Source organism: Anomalospiza imberbis, chromosome 13, assembly GCF_031753505.1.
Source record: "Anomalospiza imberbis isolate Cuckoo-Finch-1a 21T00152 chromosome 13, ASM3175350v1, whole genome shotgun sequence".
Taxonomy (NCBI): domain Eukaryota; kingdom Metazoa; phylum Chordata; class Aves; order Passeriformes; family Viduidae; genus Anomalospiza; species Anomalospiza imberbis.
The window spans coordinates 8,236,880-8,252,330 of NC_089693.1; the positions used below are offsets into that span (position 1 = coordinate 8,236,880).

Below are 15,451 nucleotides of genomic sequence, written 5' to 3' on the forward strand. Positions count from 1 at the left end.
ATGCATGCTCTAACAAACATTAACATCTGTTTGTGTTCTGTGGTTAAACCCACCAAATTAGACCATGGAATCACAGAACAATCCTGGCTGGAAGGGACACTGAAAGCATGTGTGGTCCAACCTTTCCTAGGAAAAGGGAGCGTAGATGAAACTATCTACTGCCCTGTTCAGTTGTATCCTGAAAACTGCCAGGGAGGGGGAACTCTACCACATCCCTGGGCAGGTTGTTCCAGTAAACAATTGTTCTTACTGCAAACAAAAGTCTTATGTTGAGATGAAATATGGAGAGCCCTTTACCAGAAGAGGCTGATTTGTTCTCTCAGTGTCACAAAGCTGGATTTTCTAGAGGATCTGTCTCAGAGAACAGTGGTGTTGTGTGCCACAGGCAGCTGCTGGCTCAGTTTGGTTCACCTCCCAACACATTTAAAAAAAGAAGAGGGGTGTTTAGACCCAGCCTTAGTTCCCTAAAGGAAAATCACTACAGCTTAAGAAAACCCTTCTAGAATGAATTCTTGAACAACTACTGTTTAGCCTTGGAAAGCAAATGGAATTTGAGTAAAAACATGAATTGCCCAAGACTGTAAAAGCCTGGAAGCTCTATGAATTTGCTGAGTTTTATGATTTATCCCAAAACACTAATTACTATCATCAGAGCTGATTCAGTTCATTTATTTTGCCACAAGATAGCTGTTTCTTATGCAAGCTACCAGATAGTACCTAAAAAGTACCACAGAAAATGAAAGTCTTGACATCCATGGACCTCAGGTCAAATCCATAAACTACTTGGGTTTTCCAGCAGCATTTTGATAACTCTTTTAAGATTATCTTACTCAGACAGATCTTTTCCCATGCTCCAATTTTTCTGGAAAAAATGAGACAAATCTTAAGGCTTTAAAATAGATATTTTAATGTATTTTCTCAAAATATTAGTGTATATACACAAATTTCTCATTTAAAAATATTTTACTTGCCTATTTTTAAACATCTAGTTTAAAAAACGTTCAGCCAGATGACTACATCACACAAATATGAAAGAACATTCATTGTAGATGAGAGCTATTAAAAAATTACAGCACAGAAACCCATACCATTGCTATAACAGCAAGTGAGTGCACATTTTTAAGTTGCTATCTTCCACAAACAGTTCTTCTCATAGAAATTGCTTAGTCTGTGTCAGTAACTTCTACCCACTTCTATATTGGAGTTCCCATTTCTTTTTTCTTCACAAAAATCCCCCCCTTTTTCTCATACAGAGGTTGCAATAAAATGCATTACAGTAGTATTTCATTTACAAAACAAATGACATAAAAACTTGTTCCTTAACCCATTGGATTGTATTTCACTAAAACACTGTCCTTTCATGGAGATGCAAGAGAGATTCCAAGAGCTGTCTGGATGTGGAAAATTATCTCAAAGCAATCCTGCCTGGAAAGGTGGACTTGAATTGCTGCATGATGTTTTGCAGATTCCCCTTTGGAAGGATCTCATCTTCAGATTTGGTAATTAGGATAGCATGTTAAACATTGTATTTAGTCAAAATAAATACAAATAAATTAAAAACAAATTATGGAAGGAAATTATACTCTTGATATTGCTTGGAGGAAGGCTGAGAAGTGAAGTTTGTGGCAATATCTAGATTACACATGAATGGCAGATCCTTTTACTTCAGTAGTACTCTCTGAACAAGGAAACAAGAGCTATGAACAGGGCTGTAATTTTGGAGAAGGACAGTAGTGATCTTCTTTCAAACTTTGTTAGGAAGCCATTTTCCTGTGGAAAAGAACACACAGTTAGGGACAGCTTAAAAACAACAGGTAGGGAAACCACACCACTCTCAGAGTCAGATTAAGAGTATTGCAGCACTGTGCAGTGAGGGACAGCTTTTCAGAGCTCTACCTCCAAAAGATGAATAGCTCTTTAAAAATATTAGCTTAAAATAGCTGCACCTTGCTGAATGTTTGTTTTATCTCCAAGTCAAGGCTATGCCCTCCCTGTGTAAATAGAAAACAAACATGAACTCTATCATCTAAGCCCACATCTTCCAGGAAAGTACAAATACTATGTTTCTGATGTAGTGATACACCCAGAAATATCTTCCTCTAAGCTTCCTTATTCTACTGTGATGAGCCACCTATTATGACAGAATGTTGCCAGGAGTTGATATTTCTCTGAAATAAAATTGGCTCTATTTGAAAGAGATGTAGAGATAAGCCTTTATAATAAATCCAATGCAATGGGCCAAGGGTCACTATCACCTTTTTTTGCTGCTACAGACAAAGAAGGATTAAAAAAAGCAGAAAGGAAAAAAAAGATAAGAAAAGGAAAAGCAAGACACTAGAAAATAAATCGAGGGGGGGTAGTAAAAGTAGTAGGAAATATGAGAGAAGTGGGATGAGAGGGGGTGGAAAGAGAAAGTAACATTTATATATAAGTAAAGGAAAAAAAGTACCTAGGAAATAACTGACACTGGAATCTGATTCTCAGATTCCCCCAACTGGAAAAGAAAAAAAAAAGAAAAAAAAGAAAAGAAAAGAAAAAAAAGTACTGGTGTGATGAAACCTTGCAGAGCAAAAGGATATTTCCTTTCACTGGCAGAATGGGAATTTCAGCAGCTTGGCAAAACAGTCCACTTAGTAACAAGTATTTTTCTCAGCATTGACCATTCATAGATGGAAGTTATCTCAGTCCAAACAGAAAAGAATTAATGCCAGTTGTACTTACCGGTACATTTGTTGTAAGTAAAACTGATTTGGGGGGTTAAATAATGGCTTTGTTGAAATCCACAGCAATAGTGCTGACTTCATTTGTGAGGATCACACCTGTGCATTCTTTCCTTACCTTGAACTTAAGTATTTTTGGACCAACTTCTCTATGAAAGCAAAATTGCTGCGCTGACCTTAGGATGCCACTTAATTTTAGATTTAATAATGGAAATTTCAGGGTGTCTGTGGTTTAACCTGCTTTGAGTGGGAGGCTGGACCAAATGATTTTCTAAGGTCATTTTCAACCTGAATTATGGTATGATCCTGTCATTCAAAATTGGCAAGTGCCTTTTAAAAATAAAGTTGTCTTTTATCACTGTTCTGTTTAAAGCAGAAGCAAAGCTCTCACTGTAAGTCTTAAAGAGACATTCCAGACACCAAATATTAAACCACCAAATGAAACCCTGAATAAAATGGTTTTGACAGTGCCTATAGCAATAATTAATGAAATCTCCTAATGTAGACTTCGCTGGAAAATGAGAAACTCACCCAGCCACCATTCGCATCAATCCATTCGGCTGTGTTGTTTATGATGTACTCTGTGATGAAATAAGAGATCTCCTCCTTCTCCTCTGCAGTCAGCTGAACCCCATGCTCTTGAAGCTTCTTGGTGAGAAGACCTCCAAACGTAAAGATGGTCATAATTCGTCCCCAGTTAGTATTTCCATCAGCAAACTTTTCATCCATGACTCCATTGAAAATTCTCTTGGCAACAGCTACAGAGGTGATGTCAATCCTGTCCAGGAGTGGCCTGACAGCCTCCTCGGTTTGGTCTTGCAGAGAGGATGCCATGGTTCTCAAGACATGAGCAACCCTGGTCTGGGCTGGCCCAAGGTGTGATTCCTGGAGCACATACTGCAGATAATCCTGAGCTAAGTAATAAACGTAATAGAACTCAGCAGTTTCCATTCAATACAAAATGCAGAGAGCAGTTCACTGCTCGCAGTCAGGGTCAGCAGTGAGCAGCCACAGGACACACACACGATCTTGTTTCGTGGGTTTTGATGGAATCTTTCTGGTTTTACCACAGAATTTCCTGTAAAAGGTAGTGACTTAATGGCATGCGTTGGGGAATATGTCATAGAGGAAATGAAAGAAAAAGCATCTCCTTTTATGCCTTGAGTGATTTATTTCTCCAAATAGTGTGGCTCTGCAACTAAAATCGACCAGATTTTACCACATTCTTTAGCAGCATAACTTGGCATTTTCTAGGGACTTTTGCTACATACCACTAGCAAAGGTTTGGCATTTGGCTTGTAAAATTCCAAGAATGGTGTGTGCTAGCAAAGGTTAGGCATTTCGCTTGAAAAAACATGCCCAAGAAGTGCATGCTGCTGGAGATGGAGACACCCAGCACCCCCAGTCCAATCTCCTCGCTGCCAGGGTTAAGGCTACAATCTGTATTACAGGTTTATGGGTTATTTCTGGTCACAACTTCGTGAAGAAACTGGTAGACATTCCCAATAAGATGGAAGAATGGATACATTTTCTTCAGTACTCAGGGAGTTTTATGGAAGTGCAAGAGGTGGGAGCACAACAGTGGTACAACGGTGGATGGACAAATGGGAAAGTCAGCTTTATAGCATTATCCCTGTTCCAGACTTTCCCACACTCTCTCTGAGTGCTCCTCAAGGTCCTTCTTTGAAGATTTGAATGGGAAGCTTCAAAGATTTCTTTCCCCCATGGGAAGCTCTGCTGTAAAAGATGTTATAAGTATGAAAGACAATGCCAATGCTAATGCAGGCAGCATGTCAGAACATGGGATGGAAAATATGGGGCCAGTGATGTGTGATGCCACCTGAATCTTTTAGGAGAGGTAAAAAAGAAATATAATGATACCTACAATTGCTCTTAGATTCAAATCTTCTGTCAAGCTGTTATTTTTGGGACAAGAGGCAGGGGTATCTAGCCAGCTTCTTCCTTACAAACATCTTCTCCTGAGGCAATCTGATCTTGCTAAAGGGCCAGGACATGTCCATAGAGAACTTCACCCCATTGCAAAGGCTTCAAAGAGCAGCAAGCAGTTTGATGTCTGGAGACCCCTCTCTTTCTCATTCTTTCTTTATCCCTCTACTTCTTACCCGCCTTTCTTTCACTGCTCTTCCTTCTTTGAAAGCAAAAGGTACTCCCAGAACCCCACACCAACAGCTTTTCTTTGTCCCAGGAGTGGCTGTGAGCCTGTTTCCAGTCCTGGGCACTCCTTGATGCTCAGACTTGTGGAAGAGGAGCAGAGCTGCAGTCTCAGATGTCAGGATAGCACTGGCACCTAATTGCACTGGGGAAAGCCTGTCTGGACTGTAAAACAGCTCTGGTGTCACACACTGCTAACCCTAGCCAGCCCCCCCAAAATGTGTGTGCTGCTGCTCTGACATCACAGTTTTTGCAGAAACCCATTGACTAGACCAGGGTAGTTTCCACTTCCTGCTCAGGTTATTTCTGTATGTGGTGAGTCTGGCTGAGACTGACACAGTCATCTTCTGTCATAGCAGGGCTCGAAACCTCGAGCTGGAGCCAGCACAGCACAGCATCCAGCACTTCAGGATTATTTCCCTCACTTTCTCTTGGAAGCAGAGAGAGAGGGAGCTTGGTGTTGTGTTCACCTTTGCAGAGAATGTGTTCCAGAGGGCAGTGCAAGCTGAAAAACTGCAGTGGTAGATGTTACCCCCAGGGAAGGATGTGATGCCAGGACTGGGAACAAGCTGGGCATGGGAAGCTGGATCTCCCCTCTTTCATACACCCACGTTCTTCCAAAGCTGATTTTGAAAGTTCTGAGGTGTTTCCTATCCAGTACCTGCAGCTGTTGCTTTGGCAGAGCTGTCAGGCTGACTTTGCCTTTGTTATGTTCAGTGATTTCAGCAAAATGCTATCATTTTATGAGGAATGCAAATGGGGTGGGGGAAAAGGAAAAAAAAAAGGATGTAATAGTCCCTAACTCTTTCCAACTGGACAGGAATTTTTGGTGCAGAGGAAAGTCATTGCTCACCCAGCCAGCTCCCCTCCTGTCAGATGCTTGCTGTAAACAGGGCTGAGAGAGGTACTAGAGCAGACATCACAAGAATCCTCTTCCAATATAGCACAGTCTGTGAAATTATAGATCACTCCTGAATTTCTTAGTAATTGATTGATGAAAAGTTTTTTGTATTCTCTGAGAATATAATAGTTGAATATGAGAACAGTGAACAATACCTAAGGAGACCAGTTTTGTTTTCTTCATCATTGACAGTAGCAGAGCACAAGCAGATGCAGCTGTTTCTTCATTAGTGGAGCGTTTAGGATTCTGAGGAGAGTGATGAAATAAGATTATGAATATGTCACCATTATTGAAAGAAATCAATGTAATACCTTGGCAATTTCAGCACAAATGCTGCTACTTACTCTTGATTTCCTAAAGGGCTCTGAGGTGAAGCTGAGAGCTCTGCTCCAGAATGGAGTGGCAGCTCTGAGCAGAGATCTCTAACAGCCAGCTGTGACACTGATGACCGGAGCTCAGGATGGAGCTGTTGAAAACGCCCCAGGTCTCTCTCCTTCAAAGTTTTCAATAGTGTGCAGCGCAGGGTGCCGTTGCAAGTGTTGGATGTTCAGTAGCAATGACAGTTTATGTATATACACACACAAGCTGATAATGGTCAACTCTGAACACTCTAAGAAATCAGCTTTGGGATCTCTTGTATCATGCCACTCTAATGCTTTGATTCTCATTTTCTACATTAGGCAGTGTCTTGCTTGCTTCTAGCAGACTTTATTCTCATTTTGTAGTTGTAAGTGAATACCTCTGAATTAATGAAACTCTACTTTGTTTCCTACCTGCTCTGTCTCCCCAGTACTGCATAGATTGCATTCTCATACACTGCACTGCTTCTTCCTTGCTTTCCTCTTTGCTGGATATACTTTAAGTGTTAATTGTTAATAAAAGGCTTGAAACAGAAACTGGCTTGACAGGGAAGCTCAAATGCAAACCCTCCCCTCACTACTTGGCAATTGGAAGGGGCTTCAGATACTTTGATTTAAATCTGTGCCTGGTGGATTTGAATCCACATCCTACTCTAACCTGAAAAGGCTTATTTTTCCAGAACAGATGGGGACTGAGTTGACAGATCCTCATAAAACTGACTGGTGAGAGACGATGTCGCATTCGAGACAAAACCTAGCCAAATAACAAAAGCTTTGCTGAGCTATCCGTGCTGCATCTGCCGTGCCAGAGTTCCAGATGATTGTGGGAACTGTGATTTTTTTTTTTTTTTTTTTTTTTTTGGTCTGGAAGAACAGAAAACAATTCAAGATTTTTTTTTCCCCCCTCCTCTTCTTCTCTTTTTGAGGTCCGCACTGGGGTGATTTTTTTTCTGTTGTGTGTGGGGGGTTTTTTTGGTTTTTTTTTTTTGGCGTGGTATTGGATTTCATTGCGAAAGAACAGCTCGGTTCACCTGTAGCTTTGCAGCTGTCCTGCACAGCCCTGGTACCAGACCTGGGCAGGTTCGAGGGCCGTTCTTTGCCGCGGCCGCTGCTGCGCTCGGCGGCGCTGCGCGGGGGCCGCTTGCCCAGTGGAGTGCTGACATCTAGTCGCAGCCGGCCGCGCTGCAGCGCCGGGGGAGCTGTGCCGCACAAAATCCCCGATCTTGGGTTCTCTCCGCAGCAAACACCTGAAGTCCCGTGGCACTGGGACGCAGCCCGGCTGATGAGCCCAGTTAATAAGTGATGATGTGTTTCCCGAAGCCCTGGGCTGCAGCCAAAGCAGCGTGGGCAGCAGAGCGAGGGAGGGATTCTCCCTCTTGGGACCCCACTAGTGCTGTGTCCATCTCTGGGGTCCCCAGCCCAGGAAGGACATGGACCTGTTGGATCAGGTCCAGAGGAAGCCACTAAGTTGATTAAATGGATGGATCATCTTTCCTGTGAGGAAAGGCTGGGATAATCGGGATTGTTCAGCCTGGAAAAGAGAAGGCTTCAGGTTGACCTAATTCCAGCCTTGCAGAGCCTGAGGGGTGCCTACAGGAAAAGTGGAAGGGACACTGTGTACAGGGGCACGATGACAGGACAAGGGGGAACAGCTTTGAACGGAAAGGTAGATTAGATGTTAGGTAAAAAATCTTTACTGTGAGGGTGGTGAGGCACTGGATCAAGTTGTCCAGAGATCCTGTGGCTGCTCCATTCCTGGAAGTGTTCAAGGCCAGGTTGGATGGGGCTCTGAGCAGCCTGGTCTAGTAGAAGGTGCTCTTGCCAACATCAGGGGGGTTGGGACTCAGTGATCTTTAAGGTTCTTTCCAACCCAGACCATTCAGATTATCTGGTTCTATGAATTCTGCCACCCAGGAAGCACCAAAGTCTCCTGTCCAAAGCATGGAAAGGTCATCTCCATTAATTTGGGGAGCAGTTAACTTTAAAACATTTAAGACATCCCCTAATGTTTCTAGGATACAGACAAAATATCAAGATCCTCGATCTCAAATTCTGTGGCAACTAAAAGAGAGACTTTGACCCAGGTTGCATTCTGTGTGTCAGACATGCACTGAAGGCAAACTCCAGAAAGGATGGGAGGATGCAGCTGGTTTTGCATCCTCTTGGGCCATCTGAGGCATTCTGGGCTAACTGGAAAGCCAAAGTGGTCCCCAGCATAAACCAAAGTAAGTAACTACTCCAGCTCTCCATTGGGCTGCGGTGCCATCTAGAATGACTGCTGCACAATTTGGCATAAACTCTCTCCTGCTCCCAAAATACCACACAGGAAAGGCTGAGGGGATGGATCAAATGGAGTTGTACCATGGTTCTCCATTGCTCAAACATGAGAAGGTGGTCATTCAACTCCCCTTATGACTCCTCTGTAGCATTCCAGAGACCCAAGGGAACTGTAGGAATGGCCAGCTTTGGCTGTGTTATTCAGGATTCAGCTGCTGCCTCATCACTTCCCCTGGTAACTCATCTCAAGTCAGAGGCAGTTTTCTTCTGAATCCCCGGCTCTGTCATCACCATAAGGCAAGGAGCAGCCAAACATACTTCTCCACTGTGCATGTGTCATGTGTCATCACGTGCATGTGTGCAGACACATGCTCTACATTCCCATAAGTCTTTCTAAATGTTTATCTTGGATTAGGAGAATTTGAACACATAGTCATCATTGTCAGCAGCGAGCCACAGAAATGTAAAGGTCCCTAAGCTTCCCAGACAATGGAGTGTGAACAAGTCTTGGTAGAAGCTTAGTAAGTTATTGCAGATGCCAGCAGAAACACTGGAGTAACCTTCATGGCTGAAAATACTTGCTCCTAGAAGGGGAAAAAATGAAAATCTGCTTTTGAGTATTCATGAAATAAGAAGTCAAGAGCTCATGCCTCAAAATGATAACCAAAACTTTGCATGTCCCTGGCACCCACAAGTCAAGAGTATCACAAGTCAAGGGTGGTCTGGAGTGTTGGTTCATTCTCCTGGGGCAGATGAACATGTGCACAGTCATTTGTGATTGATTTGCAGCTTTAGTTCAGATCTGTGTTTTTCAGCAACATAATGCTGCCAGGAGAGACAGGCATTCAACACCTAAACCTATTTTAGACACTGGAGATACTCAAAATGTGGTGAGACAGCATTTCAGTGGCATATCTGAGCCTTGCTTAGCATCCAGAGTCCCACTTGATGACAACTACAAAATATGAACAAGATTTAGGTAAAGAGTTTCCACTGAGCATGGATGAGATATAGGTGCCCAGTTCCTTCAGGTGTCTTCGGGGAAAAAAAAAAAAAAAAAAAGAAAAAGCAGCTATTCGTTAAAGCTGTTAGTAGTTTAAAGATAGGCATGCTTTTAAATTCTTTGCTGTTTGATTTTCCAAGAGAACCTTATGTATCTCATGTTTTTAAAATAAATCACTTTAAAATTCAAGATCACTTTACCGATTACAAGTTACCTGGGTGCCTTGGAGCTTTGCAGTCCTCTACATCAGCTCTCCCAGGAGTGTGCTTGCTTCTGTGCTTCTCCATCTTTTAAATCAGCCCTGCATCTGCTCCTGCACTTCTCCATTATTTAAATCAAGGCTTCATCTTCCTATGGTACTACTGGCAACCTTTGCCCTGGGTCAGGTTTGTGATCCACAGATTAAATATCTTTCCTTTAGAAGATAATGTATTCTCTTAATAAATCATTTTACCCCCCTTTTTCCATATCCCCTCTGTTGATGATCCCATAAAAGAGGGCTGCAGGAACACCGGCATTTCTACTATAAATTCCTCTTCATGGAGGTTCATAACTCATCTTTAGTTTATTTTACATGCAGGGTTCTGGTATGGGAGCACTTTTGTTTGTATTCCCCTTTCAAATTGTTTTGAAATATTTAAAGTTATAAAATAGACAAAAATACAAATGTACAGTGTATAGATATCTTCCTCATTTATAAGCAATCCAGATCTTTGGATGGAAATTATTATTAGGAAATGAATGTGTAATGGGATTTCAGTAATTTTAATATGTTCACAATAAATATTGATATTAAAACATGTTTCTGAACCCTAATTCACTAATTTTACTACAGTTTTATTACCTTTTCAAATGTGTATTTGCATGAAAATGTCGTGGTGCTGGTGCCTACTGCTTGCAGCCTCCTTTTTAAATTAAAATTTAAAAAACCCCTTCATGTACAAGAAAAAGACACAGACTACATTGTTGTTTGGCCAGACTTTTCTGAAGTCTAAAGTCAGTTGTCATGAAGGTCTTTCCATCCACCTACAGCCTAAGAAACTGTGCTCCATGTGGTAGAATAAAATCTCCTTCGTTACTCAACTGCAAGGAAGAGCTTGTGAACTTAATATCCCAAATGACCCTTCTGGAGAGTTCTTCAGCCCTAATTGCATTTCTCATTTTTCTGATTTGCACCATTGCAGCAGACACTCGGTTGTTGGCACTCTGCAGTATTTTCAAATTATTATGTGTAAATTGCTGCAAATTAGAGCAAGAAATTAGCTGTAACTCCCATGGCATATTTTTATCCTTGTGTTTATTAAGTTTTCTAATCCTCCGAAAAGCATGCTGAGATGGCATTTCTGTGCTCCTAGGCGAAGGCTGTGAGCAGAAATAGCAAACTAATCTGTCTCCCCAGGTATTTATACCACATTCATTGCTGTGCTGTCTGAGCATGTAACACTGTCCCCTCGATCTTTTTAAGTGAAATGATGTCCTGTTAAGTAAGTGTGAAGGAAGCTGAAGCTACCGTGACTAGTTATCCAAACCTGATGCCATTCTTTAACCAAAGCAGAATAAAAAGAGATTTGCTTTTGAGCTCTTTTTTTATTGATGGATCTTTACAGTGCTCTGTGCTTTGAATTCCATTTGTCCATCTTCATTGCCATGGCTGTGTACAGAGCCTGGGGTCATTGAGGGAATTAAGCCTGTAAGCATCTTAGCAGTGATACTGATCCCAGGGCCTGCTCAGGCCCTAAAATGCTCTGCCTTTAAAAGCTGAATTCTTTTAGACCCTTCCAAAGAACTTTTGCCAGCTGTTATGGGCAATAAAGCAACACTGAAAGGCCCCAGCTGGGAGTGGGGGTTATTCTGTGGTGGGAATTCACCCATCCAAGCCTGGAGGAGTGTCCTGCCCCAGCTCACTGAGCATGGGGAGGAGCACTGAGCCAACACAAACCCCACTGGCCTCACATAACAGCAGGAGTGGGACTGTGATAGTCTTTCATTAGGCAATAGTGAGGGTGATTGCGTTTAATCTGTGAGGCATTTTAATGGCCATCAGTAGGAAGAGCAAGCAAACTCCAAACCAGCAGTTCAGTGCATGTAACTCTGAGTTTTCACAATAAAACCCCAGAATACCCACTCATCCTCAGCAGACTTGCCTTTGTATCAATTTGGGACTAGATTCTTGGCATGCCAGGGAATTATGCATCATAATGAGTTAATCAAGGGCTTTCACAGTGTATTCTGGAGTTGAGAAACCTTTTTAAACCCCAAAGCAGATGGAAGCTTGGACCCAGCAGCGAGTGCTTTGCTCATGAAGTCAGAGGAGCTCTGCACAGACTGACCCTCTGTGCCTCTGCAAAGCTGTATTGATTTTGGTAACTTCATCTGTGCAGGGATGTGAATCTGCCCACAGGGAGCTAAATGAAACCTAAAGTTATCGATTTTCAAGAGCAAAGAACTTTAGTTAAAAATCTCTTATGTTTTCTTAATTATTCTTGATTTTGAAACATGGCATCACAGCAGAGTAATGATATTAAGAAGCAACAGTAAATAAATCAGCCAGTTGCATGTGATTTAATGCAGTAAGGGCAGAGAGAATGGGACTGACTGAATTAGACAAGGTTTTTATTTGCTCTTTGTGCTGGATAACTGTTAATCACTCAATGAGAAACGCATTTTCAATGGCCAGTGCTCAAGCAACGTAAATAATAGCAACATCTTTGTTTCTCCTTTGCCCTCAATCTCCTTTTGGAGGCTTGACAATAAACAGCCATTCCCAATCTATTTCGTAACTCAGAACCCAGGTCCAAAAAGCCCCCATGAAACGTAATTAGTTTACTTTACTTGTCTCTCCTTTCTATTCCCGAGCTAATAAATGGCCACTGCAGTTGCAGAGGGAGTTAATTTTTCTGGCTGCCTACAGGGGATTGAGAGCTGTTGTCTCACTTGAGCACAACTCACTTGTTTGCTGGCTGTATCAGCAGGAGCCTGCATTAGCTACAAAAGGTGGCAAACCACAAAATCATTATATCCAAGGTGTTCTTGTGGTGTGGCAGACCCCTTCAACCTGCTGAGATTTGGTTTCCCCATCTATTGGATGGGCTTCTCCAAAAGATTTGTTGACTCTTGCATTATGACTTAACTTTCTAGTTATGCCTACATGTCCTTGAGAAAACCATGGGTGTCTCTATGACCCAGTTCCCCACTTCTAAAACAGAGGAAATTTGAAACTTGCATTCAGGTGTGTGCCTGTTGCCTGTATTTACAGCCTTCCCAAGGAGCTGTGCTGGGGCAAGGGGTTTCTGTATGTGGTGCCTCAGCTGGGCTGGACCATGCTCAGGCTATTGATGATGATAATTCTGCAGCCATGAGCTCAGTGGAGATGAAGCAGGTAAGAGCTGACTCAACGTGCATCACTCCAGTCATTTGCCATCTGTGTGTGAGTCAGAGCCCTAATATTTGTTTTCCATCCTTTGTTGGAAGTCAGTGGAGCTGTTTATTTATGCAGCACTTGACACGCTGGGGCCTTAATCTCAGCCAGGCCTAGGTGCTAGTTTAGTACCCAACCTAATGTAGCATGTTATGAGTGAGAGCCTGGGTTTAGCTTTTATATGTATGTGTATGTATGTGTTGAATCCCATTTTTCTCCCACATGACATTATAGATAGCAGCTAGATCTGTCTTAGAGATGCCAAAGATGCAGAGCTTGTAATTCTTTGGACGTCTGTTTTGGTTCGGTCACCTAAGATTGAGTGCTAGCGAGGCAACCTGAAAGGCAGTTTTATCAAGTTCATCTTTTCAAATCACTTTTCTTTCACAATATAGCTTGCTAGCTGTAAAATTATTCCATTAAACGATGTTACCACACTCTGAGGCAATTTGTTTTCTTGTACATTGATCTTTGATCCAACATACTTGCTCCTGAAAACATTCTTCCTTTTTAACCACTTAGATAGAAGTTAATTTTGTAGAAATTGGAAATTGTTGTAGAACAGCATTTCTTTTTTATTCTGCCCTTTGTTATTTGCTAATCACTTTTTCTGGATAGTCACTCTATGAGTGGATTTCTATTCAGTCATGGTCAGATTCTTTAGTGTTTAGTGTACTAAATTAATTTGTTGTGTAGTTCTCCAAAATAGTTTAGAATTATAGATTTCATAAAAGGGTAAAAATCTCATTTCAAAATAAATAAATGGTTTTGCTAGTATGTAATGTTTGCCAAATTGGAAACAACTACAATAACAATAAACTACATTTATTGTTAATTAACTTGTAATCGAATGGAAACTAATCTCCCCTGGAAGGTAAAAACACAATACACTTGCATGATGTAGTCAGGCTTTCTGTTCATGGTGTCCAGCTGGATACCAATAAAGAAAATGTCTGGGGGTTTATTGCAGCAATTCCTTGCCAAACAATGCTGTCTCCATTAGCCATGGCCTCGTGTGAAACCAGGAGGCGTTTTAGGTTCACTGGGAACCTCTAGCTATTGTTTCTCTTTGAGACATTGTTTTCATCCTAAAACATCTACACTATCCTGTCCCCTTTCTTCCTTTCTGTGGATTTACAGCCCTGTCCTGCAGCCTCACATGCACGTGTGTCAGGTGCTGATGGGGTATCCTCCTCCATGGAGGGAGGTAGAATGCAGCTGCAGGATCCAACCTGAACAGCTTCTGTCTCAATTCTAAAGGGTTCTAAACACTTCTGAGGAAGCAGGGCTGGGAAACAAAGTCTGGCTGAAAGTTCACACTCCTGAATAGGGATCAATATTAGCAAACATGCTGCCTAATTCCTGGTGATATTAGCAGGGTAAGAATGCTGAGACAAACATTTACAACCCAATAACACACTGAAAATTGTGTTCTGATGTGAAAAGTGTCTCGGTAAAAATGTTACTTCCAAGCTGCAGGAGGCTGCTCTCTCTGAGTCCAGACCAAATGTAAGCAGTTTACAAGCAAAAGTACAATATTTATTTCTTAGCTGCCAGCCATATAAAGGGCCTGTGCTCTAGGCTGGTTGCCCTACAGCCCACGTAGTTGTTTCCCCAGGTAGGTGTTGTAGTCATGAATTGGTGATGCTTGGCCTCTGCTTTGTATTTGCAACAGGGAGGTTACAACTGGATGTGAAAAAGGTCAGAACAGGTTCCTTCCTTCTGATAAATGTACACCTGCTGGAATTGGAGCATCCAGTCTCTTTGATAACACAAAGCAGAGAATTTCAGGTATTATTTTCTGTGTGTAGCTCATAAATGAGCTAAGACAGGCTCTTCTAGCTAGATGAACCCTCAAAGTTTTACAATTTTATTCCTTTTAATGGTTTTGCAGAAATATAACACTCCAGAACGCTCTGATTCGTGCATGCCTCATAACAACTGCTGTGGTTCTTCCCCCAGAGCATTCCCCCTTATATCTTGCACTGGCTCTGGAGCTACCTGAGCGTTGGTGCAGTAATGTTGTAAAGCTTCTTTCTGCCCTGGGGTACCTGTTTGATATTCAGCCAAGGTTTGTTCTGTACCTCTGATAAGTTTTACAAGGGGTTCAATGGTTAAACAACAAAAATGATAGATAAGAATTTCACCAGTAAAGCTAACTACCCTCACTGATGGTGTCTTTATGACTGTGTTTCTATATGTCCCTGTACTTATTGGAGTTAGGGTATGGTGACAAAACATTCTGTCATCATTAACATTAATGCCGATGTCTCTAGTCTGCATCTCCCCCTTTATTAAAGTTTGGTATTTTGATACCTTCTGACATAACTAGGTGAAGAAGAATGCTGAGTCAGCACTGCCTTTTTACTATGAATAAGTGATTGCATCAGTGTTGACTCCTAAGGAATTTGTATAAATTTATTTCTAGAGAGGAGGTGAGCTATCAGCCTCCAGAGAACTAAATGATAGAAATTGGTTTAAATAATTACAGTGCTTTTAATTTGACACATTGTCCTTTTTTCATCACAGGTTTTCTTCTTGCTTGAGGAGTCTGAAGAAAGAGAATATTGACATTTGAATGATTAAAATCTGGGAACGTTT

The 15,451-nt window shown here is 41.8% G+C and overlaps 1 protein-coding gene across 1 annotated transcript; it reads right to left on the reverse strand.

Moving 5' to 3' along the window:
* Positions 1-883: 883 nt before the first annotated feature.
* Positions 884-4,124, reverse strand: BCL2A1 (BCL2 related protein A1). Its single transcript, XM_068203756.1, has 2 exons — positions 3,252-4,124; positions 884-1,770 (listed from the first exon to the last, which is right to left on the reverse strand). Exons 1-2 carry the CDS (start codon positions 3,669-3,671, stop codon positions 1,666-1,668), a joined length of 525 nt encoding a protein of 174 aa, XP_068059857.1. The 5' UTR covers positions 3,672-4,124; the 3' UTR covers positions 884-1,665.
* Between the last annotated feature and the right edge of the window lie 11,327 nt (positions 4,125-15,451).